This window comes from Phyllostomus discolor, chromosome 5 (genome assembly GCF_004126475.2).
Source record: "Phyllostomus discolor isolate MPI-MPIP mPhyDis1 chromosome 5, mPhyDis1.pri.v3, whole genome shotgun sequence".
In the NCBI taxonomy this organism is placed as follows: Eukaryota; Metazoa; Chordata; class Mammalia; order Chiroptera; family Phyllostomidae; genus Phyllostomus; species Phyllostomus discolor.
This window is the reverse complement of record NC_040907.2, coordinates 24,806,718-24,816,828: the sequence shown is the minus strand read 5'-3', so window position 1 is coordinate 24,816,828 and position 10,111 is coordinate 24,806,718. Positions and strand designations below refer to the sequence as shown.

The window sequence follows — 10,111 nt, the reverse complement described above, 5'->3', positions numbered from 1 at the left end:
GCCGTCTTCTCAGTCAGGTGGTTCCTCATCCCGAGTTCTGGCCACAGGACAGCGAAGGGGAACAGCCTCCCCCACTCCCTCCCACGTCTGCCGCCCACACAGTCTCAGGAGCTCTTTCCCACTTCTGCTTCTCACCTCCCCCTCCTGCTGCCCGTGCCCGCGGCCTCAGCAAGGATGCCTCTGCCCCAGAGGGGCTGCGCTTTCTCGATGCAGCTGGGCAGGGCCGTGCGCACACCTCTGGCCTTCCGCCGCCCAAAGGCCAGCTCAGCCCCTGAGCACAACAAAGACCATCACCACTGAAAGGGGCTCACATTGTCCTTTATTGACATGTTAAGGGAGACAAGGCCTTCCCACTTAAAATATTAACATGACACACGTCTCACCCTTTGGTGAGATGGTTCCGAGTGCGGAGGAAGGGGGAGGAAGAGAGGGGAGGGGCAGAGGGTTCTTGACCCCTGGCAGGAGCCCTGGGACAGGGGAACTGAGTAGGCAGAAGGTGGGTGATTAAGAAGCATCTTGCTTACTAACATGAAGCCTTGTGCCCGAGAGCACGGGTGAGGCCTCATTGGCTTAGAGGAGGGGCCCTTGAAGGGCAGGCACATGGTGCCCAACTAGCCAGCTCAGGCTGGCATCCCAGGGACAGGGCGGAGGTGGGGGGCTGTACCCAGGGCCCCCAGCCCAGGCCTCTGCTCCCCCAGCCTCCCTCCCTGCCCTCTGAGAGAAAGGAAGGTTTGGGCTTCAGCCACGGACCGACAGCCGTTACCGGCAGCGTCTCCTTAAACTACAGAGATACAATGTGTATCAACAGGGTGATCGCTCCTGACCCACCCGGGCAGACAGCCAGAGGTGCCGTGTGGGTCAGAACCAATCCTACAGTATCTTTGTTTTGTGGGTTCCCTTCCCTACTTTAATCCTCCCTCTGTCCAGCCTCCAGGGCCGGCCTCAGGGCTGGGAATGGGCTGCTCAATGTCCCACAGCCCAGCCCGACAGAGTTTGGAGGGTGGCCAGGACTGCCTACTCGCTGAGGTGCTGGGACTTGTAGGAGAGGATCTCAGCAGCCAGCTGCTGGGGATCCAGGAGCTGTGGGAAGCGCCTCATCACGGCATCCACCAGGTGTGGGGGGAAGACGCCACACAGCTTGGTGTACACGCTGGCCCGCTCCTTGGCCAGGCTGCCTGCCCCACCCCATGGGCCCCTGTCGGCCCCTGGGCCTGGCACCTGTGGCTCCTGCAGGACGGGGGTGGGTGGGGGCAGCTGGTACGGCTCAGACCAGTACTCTCGAGGTGGAAAGGCAGCCGGCGAGGGTGCGTAGTCGGCAGGGACACTGAAGTGGCCCGCACCCATAGCCCGTCCAAAGGCCGGGAAGGCTGGAGTGGCTGGGAGCTCAGCCCCGTAGGGGTTGTAGCCAGCATAAGGGCCACGCGGTGGGCCCTGCTCACCGGAGCCCCCTCCTCGAACCCCCCACAGTTCTGACATCTGGCTCTCCAGGGAGCCAATGCCCGAGTCCAGGCAGCCCTGCGAGGAGTATGGGAGTGAATCTGGAGTCTGCGGGAACCAGTCTGTGGGCCCGAAGCTGCCACCACTGCCCCCACTGGGTGGGAGGCTCCTGCCCGTGGTCGCTGGGGTGAAGGTCTGGGTCAGACCCTCTCGGGGGGGCCCCGGGGGAGCCTGGGCTGCCAGCTTCTTCCTTTCCAGGCTGCACTGCTCATGCTCAGTGGACAGAGAGCCAGACTGAGATGGCGGTAAAGGCCGTTGGCCGCTTTTGTCCTTGCCCGGGGCCCTGGGGGGCGAGAGGAGGGCGTTGGCACGGAGCTCGTCGGCCACGGAGCGCTGGGGGCGGCTGGGCCGCTCGGGGTGGAAGAAGCGGCACTTGATCCCGTAGGTGCACTTCCTCCCTGCAGAGGAGGAAGGGGGCTCTGAGCAGGGGCTCTCGGCCCAGGGTGGCCCGGGAAATGGGTGGGGTGGTTCCGAAGAGGGAGGGCTTTGGTGCAGGCCCCCTTAGGTGAGGGGAAGGGGAAGGAGTGAGGAGGGCTTAGAGGGTGAAGCTGGGTCTCTTACCGTAGGGACACGGCTGCTTCCTGTGCTCAGCTGTGAGCGGCTTCTTACGCAGGAAGTTGTCCAGGCTTGGCCCGTGACGGCCCAAGGGGTCATCAGGCGGCATGAACCTGCGGAGCAGGTGGGAGACGTGAGGGCGGCTCTTAAAGCTGGTGCCTGTCCAGCGGGACCACCCCAGGCAACACTCAAGCTAAGAGCTCTCTGAGGCCATTGTGAGGCCGGCAACTGGAAAATCTAAATCTAGCCCTGGCCAGTATGGCTCGGCTGGTTGGAGCATCAAACTGAAAGGTCACGGGTTTGATTCCTGGTCAGGGCACATGCCCAGGTTGCAGGTCTGGTCTCCAGTCAGAGCTCGTACAGGAGAAGCAACTGACTGATGTTTCTCTCTCACATTGGTATGTCTCTCCCTCTTTCTTCCCCACTCTCTAAAATCAATAAGCATGTCTGAGTGAGGATAAAAAAACCCTGTCTGGTCTAAGGCTGAGTCCTTTGGTCAGATTCAGCACTGGGACCTGGAAGGCTCTCTTGGAACCATGGACCATACCCCATCACAAATGCTACTGCTCTGCCCCCCAAATCAAAATCCCCCTGCCCCAGCCTGACCCTTCTGATTCCCGGCCTAGTCTCTCTCGGCCTAGTCTGTCTCGCTCTGAAAGCTGCCTGGAGCCGAGGCCACGCCCCTAGCGGAGCCCTGCTCCCGGGGGAGGGGCCGGAACGCACTTGTCATTGACGAAGGAGTACATGAGCAGCCGCTCCTCGATGAAGCGCTTCCACTCCTGCCGCTCGCTCTGGAGGTCCCGGTACGTGTCGTTGGAGACCACCACCCCGTCAGACTCGAAGGCCAGCTTGACGATGAAGCGGTCATCGTAGCACACCACCCGCTTGCCACCCACGCGCCGCGACGGTGTGAACACCAGGATCTTCTTCTTCTCCAGTTCTAGCAGGATGTGCCGGTCTGCAAGGTGGCACGGGTGCTGGTCAGGGCCCTGCCTGGATCTGAGCCAGGCCCACTAGGTTCCCTAACCTCCTGGTGGCCAGCGCGAGGGCTCCTGGCTCTGGGGCAGGGAGCGGCTCTGCCCAGGCCACTGCCACACCTCAGCCCCTCGCCTGGACCTTGCACACAGTTTGCTGCCTAAAAATCAAGAACACCTGAGAACAGGCCTGTAGGTCGGCTCTGCAAAGGCTCCGGAGCACAGAGCTGGGCTCTGTCCTTTCCGCTTCTGGACAACAGGCCTGTTCCTGCCACAGCGGGGTTTGGCTTCGGTGCTCCCCCAGCCAGTCCCGTAAGGGTCGGTGAATGAGAGAGCCCCAGCTTGAGTTTGGGCAGGAGATGTGTCCCGGCTCTGTCTCCTGCGTCCCCGGGACAAGGCTACAAGAGCCCATCCAGGGAGGGCCACTTTCCCTAGCGCCGGCGGCCCCAGCCTGCCTTCCCCCAGATCTCAAGGCTTCTAGGGAAATAAACTCAGGCCATACTCCCAAAGGCTGGGGTGCTTGCTGTGAGAACAGCGGCGAACAGCTAGCAATCGTCAGGCACTCACTGCCTGCCAGGCGCTCTCCGAAGCACTCACCGCGCACACCACCCTCACAGCTCCGTGAGGTCACCAACCCCCACCCGGCCTCATACCGGGAGCAAGTGGCTTGAAGCACGGTGCCCAGAAGCGACAGAGCCAGGACCCTGGAGCCCACGGGCTCACCCCCCAAGGCGCTGCCCCTGGGCCACTGGGGACGTGGAGAGCGCCCCACCGTTAGCTGAGGGAGGTGCCCAGTCCTCAGGGACAGAGGTTGCACAGAGTGACCTCCAGTGATCACCATTCACAGCAGGGATGCTGAGGACAGCACAAGCCAGGAAAAGAGATGCCAGTCCCTGCTTGAGGCCTAGGAGTCGTTGGTCACATCCGAAGGGTCTGTCCTGGGGAGAACCAGGGCTCCCGGGGCAGCAAGGCCACCCACCCGCCTCCAGAAGTGCCACTCACCTGTGGTGGGCATATCGGGCCGGGGCTGCTCCTTTCTCCAGGATGGTACAAACACCGTGATGTCTGTGTGGCCCCGCTCCAGAAACCAGTTCACGGCCAGCAGGATGCCCCGGCAGGAGAAGACCTCCTTGTTCCCGTGGCTGCAGGGGAGAGGAGGGCGGGGGTCAGCCCACGAGGGTGGCTCACCCTCTCTCCTCTAGGCCTGGGAAGGAGGGAGGCGGGTCACACCGCAGCCCCAGCCCCAGCTCGGCCCACAGCCCTCAGGCTGGGGGCCCAAGGCCTGCCTTCCCCGCTGGTTCCCACAGAGCCCAGGATGACCAGACCCGGGACTTTCCCTGAGCTTCCATCTCCAACTGTGAGGAAACACCCAGGAATCTGGCAGCACTCGCTCCCCACGTGGGGGAGGGTCAGGCTACTTGCAACACACCTGGGGGTGGGGGAAAGGCGCTGGAGACTTCTGGTTCCTGCCCCACCCGGGGGTGCTGGGACCAAGGGGACACAGAGGTATACAGCAGACTGAGTCACCACCCCTCCCTCATCCGGGGGTGGGGGGAGGGGAGGCACCCGCCTGGCTAACAGAAGAGAAACCAGATTGTTCTGGATTAAAGTTGGATTAAAGTTCAGTCCTGCACTCACCCCAGGGGCTGGGACTGAGGAGGGCAAAGGGGAAGGAGCCACATCCCAACCTCCCAGGCAGGTGGGCGGGCCTGGCAGGCTGGGACAGACTGACGGACAGAGGAGGCTGCCAAAGGGCCTTTCGGTTTGAAAGTGAAAGGATATTGCTTTCCTCCCAAGACGGCCAATTCCCCCAAATGCCTGGACTGCCTGTCTTCTTTCCACTCCTCTCAGGAAGGCCTGACCTGGGGCAGAAGGGCTGTCGGGGCGGGGGGGGGGGGGGGGGGGGGAGGTGAGCTGGGACACGGGACATGCCCCTGCCGCCGTCTCAGGACCAGCCCCACTCTGTCCTGAAGAAAGCCCTGAGGTGCTGCTGGGTTGCTCTGACTCAATTTCTCTATCTGAAAAATGGGCCCGGTCACCTGAGCCCACAGCAGTGGGCCAGCTTTCCTGTTTGCTTGGGGCCAAATTCAGTCCCGAAAAGTGGAGGGTCTCCCTGGATTCCTGGGAGGGTGGGAAGGGAGGGGGGAGCTCCCAGATAATAAGTGGAGGGTCTCACTGGACTCCTGGGTGTGGTGGAAGGGCTTGGGACCAGGCTGAGGGGCTTGGAGGACAGCTGGGGACCCCTCCCAACACCGCTGCCCCTCACTAATCCCTAGCGAACAACTCAGACACTCCTATTTGGCAAATAGAACAGAATAAACGTTACACAAGAGAGGCAAGTCCATGGTCGACCACATCCTGTGGGTGGCTCTTGGGGGCGGTGTTGAGAGCTGAAGCCCCAAGAGAAGGTAGAGAGGGAGGCAGGGCAGCCGGGGGGCACAGGAGCTGCCTGCGGCACAGGAGCTGGGTCTGAAGTCTCCGTAAACTGTAGGGGAGGCAAAGTCCAGCCAGGAGGCCGTGCTCATCCCCACCAGGTGGGGCCCCACGGCCAGGTGCATTCGCCAGTCTGCTTACGATAAAAGTTAACGTTTACTGAGCTCCTTCAGCCAGGCCCTGATCTCCGTGCTTAGCACTGAATCACCAGCCAGCCTCAGAAGCAGGGTCCCCTCCCTTTATTCAGATGAGAAAGCCATGGTCCACAAAGGGCAACTGCCTGCCAGCATCACACAGCAGCACTGCGGAGCGGAGATGCCATCCCAGAGCCTGTGCTCCTAACAAGTGTGGGTGTTACCCTCATGAGGGGAAATGGGAGGTGGTTCGGGGGGATTAGTGGGTACCCAGCTTCTATTAGGGGCCTGTTGCATCCTCGCTCCTCGCTGCGGAGAAGGAAACCAAAGCTCTGAAACTCGTCTGAGTCTCCCTGACGAGCGGTAAGAGGCAGATCTTGAACCCATGTCTGGGGCCGCTGGATTGCGCTTCTGTCCCCAACAGCAAGGAAGCAGGGGCCTCGTAATGTTAACGGCGTATCTGGCCAACTTCTGCCCCTCCATCAGGGCCCATGCGATGTGCTACCACCTCTGGGGAGCCTTCCCCGACCTTCCAGGATGGGTCAGGTGCTTGGTCTGCCCTCATCACGCCCACTGCAGTGAGAGGGACTAACATTAGCTGTGGGGAGCCACTCCGGGCCTGGGAGGGCGGTACCTGCTGTCCTGCTTCCCCCGTCACATCACTCCCGTCCCTGGGTCTTCTGCTGTCTCCCCGAGATCGTGAGGGTGTAATCATCTCTGGCTTGGCTTCCTCTTCCAGGTGTGCAGTCTGCACATGCATCCACCCCCCTCCACCTATGCACACGTGTGTACGTGCATATGCCCCAACCTAGGCCAGCATCTTCCAGCCCTGTGACTAATGAGGTGCCAGGGCTTCCAGGACAGCGTACTGCCTTCGGGCATCCCAAACCTTGGCTGGGGGCAAGTCTGTTCTCAGCAGCCCCAGCCTTCACAATAGACCCTCTGCGGGTCGGGTCGTCAGAGCCTCGCTCCTGGCCGAAGGAGAATATTAGTCTGCCCTTCCAGGGGAGTGAGTGCTCCCCTCAGCTAACTTCAGTCGCTCTCACTGCAATGGAGCAAGCTCTGCTGGCAAAGAAAAACCAGGCATCCTCCCACCCCACCACAGTCCCGTCTGCCCAGAAGGTCAGGGCCCCTCTGCCTGGCTAACTAGACACAGGTAAGATGGGTAAGAGACCCCAGCTCAGCAGCTCCTGTGGCAGGACAGAGGGCAGGGCCAGGCTACCCAGGTGAAAAGATCTGCCAGGGCTGGGCCCAGCTAGAGAAAAATTCCCTTAGAAGGAAACAGAGGTGAATTTCCCCACGATTTGCATACGGTGGGGGCTGGCCCGCCTGCCCCTGTGGGGGAGGGGGCGGCAGGGCAGGAACCCAGAAACAGCTGAGACAGGAAGTTTGAGGCTGGAATTCCCCTCCAGATACAGCCTTAGCTCAGAAACCCCCAGCGGCTCTGCCTCTCCAGCCAGCTCCTCTGGCCAACCCCCTCCAGGACCTGCCCCTCCTCCTTCCCAGGCCCCTCCTTCTTCTGCCAGGATACAAACACACACTGCACATGGCTGCTCGGGGCTCAGCACTCTGGCCCACGCCCCCAGCGAAAGGAGTCACAGACCCACCCCAGCCACAAACTGCTGGAGCCTGAGAGGGGACACCCTAACTTTCCAAGCACATACTGTGACCAGCTGCCACTGGCATGTGGGAGCCAGCTTCACCCGACCTTCCACCCAGGCTTAGCCCATTTCAGAGATGGGAAGACTAACCTAAGAGGGCTAAGCTGTCCTGGAAGTGGGAGGGGCTGAGGGGCCAAGGGCATCAAGGCCTCAGGCAGCCCACCTGGGAGAGCCCGGAGGGCAGCCGGTGAGGGAGCCCTGCCCATACCCCACCCTGTGCCCGGGGTCTCCCTGTCCACACCCACAGGAACTCTTCCTTGTGAACAATCTGTCTGCCAGACCTGACTCACCGGCCTTCACTGGCGGGGTTGGAAGAAAGCAGGGCCAGGGACAATCCTGGCCTCATCCGACCCCATTCCCTGTTAAAGCCTGCACTGGGGGGAAGGGGTAGTGGGGTTGAGTCCTGGCTCTGGCCCCAGGGAGCCCAGTCCAGCCCAGGTGGCTCCAGCTGAATCAGAATGGACCCCAGTCACAGCTCACCTGAAGTCAAAGCATCAGGTCACAGGCCCACACCTGCCTCGTAGAGCCAGATCCTCGAAGTCACCCTTGGTCATAGCTACAAAGGCCTCAGGAGCTGGGCCTGCTTCCATGGGAGCTCCGGCCTGAGACAACAAGACCTCACAGGTCCCAGACCCTGAATAATTATAATAATACCAGCTGCTGCTGTTCCCTGAGGAGTGACTCGCTCTAGGTGTTGCATTGACGCCTCACAACTGCCACGTCAGGGGCTGGGTCCGACCTCTCTTATAGGTCGGGAAAGGGGTCTCAGGTAAGGTATGTGATTACTCTCTAATGTGTGAGCTGGTGCCCCTGTGTGATCCCTTCCACGGTCCTGCCTTGTGTCGCAGGAGAGGAACTGAGAGTGCTGGCTCTTGGGAAGAGACAAAGAGCTCGAGGTGGGCTCTGGGGACAGAGGGTGCAAGTATGAACCTTTGCTCTGCGGCTTCCCAGCAGCGTGGCCCCGAGCAAGTCTTTGAGCCCCCGTTCTCCCTGCTGAAGCATTCCTCGCAAACCCACTTCCAAGGAGCCACGAGAGTTACGGGAGCCTCCTGGCACAAAGTGGGGCCTCAGTAGTGGGCTTTCCCTTTCTCTAGACTAGTGTGTGGGAAGAGGCCCCTCCACCAGAGGTGCAGAGACAGGGCCACCATTCCTGGTCACATTTTGGCTGCAAAAGTAACACGTACCTCATGGCCACGTTGCTCCCATCGATCACCACGGGCCTCAGGTCGCTGCCGTCCTTGTCCTCCTCTAGGGGTGAGGGCTCCAGGCTGGGAGCCTTGGGCGTGCCCCCACCTCGGGGGACCAGAGGAGGCTGAGGGTCTGGTGAGGCCTGGCGCTCCCGCTCAGCTGCTGACCCATGTTTCACCAGCTCGCCCAGCACTGTGTTGGTGTCTGCATGGACCCCCAGCTTCTGCAGGACACTGTGGATCTCAGCTGATGAGTAGCCCAGCTTTCGGAAGAAGTCCACCTTCATCTGCAGCTCTGCAGCTGATGCCTCCTCAGTGGGGGGATCCAGGACTGGCCTGGTGTTAAGGTGGCAGCTTCGGCTGTCTTCAAGTTCCCACAGACTCATGGTGGGGGGCTGGCTTCCTGCGTGGGCCTCTCTCCACTCACCGGTCAGACTGGTGGAAGGCACCTGTCATAGCTCCTTGTAGGAAAACCACAAGGGTTAGGGATGGGGAATGGCTCTCTTCCATCCCTCTCCTGCCCTGCCCCACCCAACAGGATGAGGCAACGCTCTCGTGGCACTATGCAAATCCATCTTCAGGTTTCCTCTGTTAGGCCTCTCAAAAGCTCTCCCAGCTAGGGATCATCATTCCCAAGCATGAAACTGAGCCACAAACGTTAAGAACTTGCTCAAGGTCATCCAGCTGTTGGGTGGTATCGCAAGGATTTGAATTTAAGCAGTCTGACTCCACCTCTTACCCCAAGCTCAGCCCCACACCGCCCCAGGGGACCCAGATGTCCTAGGGGGCCTTAGAAGACCAGCCGCGCCCCCACAGCTGCGGGGCGGTGCGCTGAAATGGAAACCCTGGGTTGGAAGGGCGCTGTAGGAAGGCCGGGGGCTTCCCCGCTGAGGCCTTCGCCCCCACCCGCCTGCCCCGCGCTCGTAGTCAGGCTCAGGGGACTCAGAGCCCGTAGCGAACTCCTGGGCCGGGGGAGGAGAACTTTCCGGGAAGACCCACCAGCGAGAAAAGTTGCTGGGAAACTCTGGTTGGCCAAGAGCTCGGTGACGCACAATCTGTCCCGGCCCCAAGCTCCCTAGGCTGCCCCTCGGGAGCTCGATCTCCCTTTCCCCAGGTTCCCCCAACTTGGGCTAAGTTGAAGGGGGTCCCTAGAACCGCCGAGGCCGTAGGGGACCAACCCTACGTCCCTCCTCCTCCGGTTAGTTCAACGGAGACCACCCCCACCCCTCTCCTACCCACAGCCCACGACCCTCCGAGCGCAACTCACCTCACCGTGCGCCCCGAGGCGGCCGGCGGCCTCTCCATGGGGCCGAGTCCCAGGGGGCAAGGCCGGCGGCGCCTTTATACGGGGCAGTGGGCGGGCAGGTTGCCTTGAGGACTGATACGCGGAAGCCCCGTAGGAGAAGAGCTAGTCGGCCACCGCCCCTTCCTGCTCCGCCCCGCGACGCCCCGCCCCGCCCCGCAGTTGGCCCCGCCCCACCCCGCCCCCGACCTTGGCTGCGCTGCTGCGACTGAGGGAGGACTCCTGGCAGGCCCTGGAGTTGGGACTGGGGGCCCCGGGACGCCGCCCACTTCGCGGGCTTCCAGGTCCAGACGGTGAGGGGATCCAGAGGACGGGAGTGCACCATCCCCGTGCGGGAGAACAGGCTGGACTAGGTAGGCGCACCGAG

The 10,111-nt window shown here is 61.8% G+C and overlaps 1 protein-coding gene across 1 annotated transcript; it reads right to left on the bottom strand.

The window, feature by feature from the left end:
• Window positions 1-300: 300 nt before the first annotated feature.
• Window positions 301-9,859, bottom strand: ZC3H12A (zinc finger CCCH-type containing 12A). Its single transcript, XM_028513890.2, has 6 exons — window positions 9,709-9,859; window positions 8,439-8,902; window positions 4,029-4,168; window positions 2,776-3,010; window positions 2,059-2,165; window positions 301-1,895 (listed from the first exon to the last, which is right to left on the bottom strand). The coding sequence occupies exons 2-6, from the start codon at window positions 8,825-8,827 to the stop codon at window positions 1,015-1,017; spliced, it is 1,752 nt and encodes a 583-aa protein (XP_028369691.1). The 5' UTR covers window positions 8,828-8,902; window positions 9,709-9,859; the 3' UTR covers window positions 301-1,014.
• Between the last annotated feature and the right edge of the window lie 252 nt (window positions 9,860-10,111).

Bases quoted from the DNA above. Each gene is read 5' to 3' on its own strand.
- ZC3H12A (XM_028513890.2), bottom strand. From the start codon at position 8,827: ATGAGTCTGTGGGAACTTGAAGACAGCCGAAGCTGCCACCTTAACACC. The intron at 4,169-8,438 runs GTACGTGTTACT...TCTCCCCTGCAG, and splicing joins GGGAGCAACGTGGCCATGAG to CCACGGGAACAAGGAGGTCT. The intron at 2,166-2,775 runs GTGCGTTCCGGC...CCTGCTCCGCAG, and splicing joins TACTCCTTCGTCAATGACAA to GTTCATGCCGCCTGATGACC.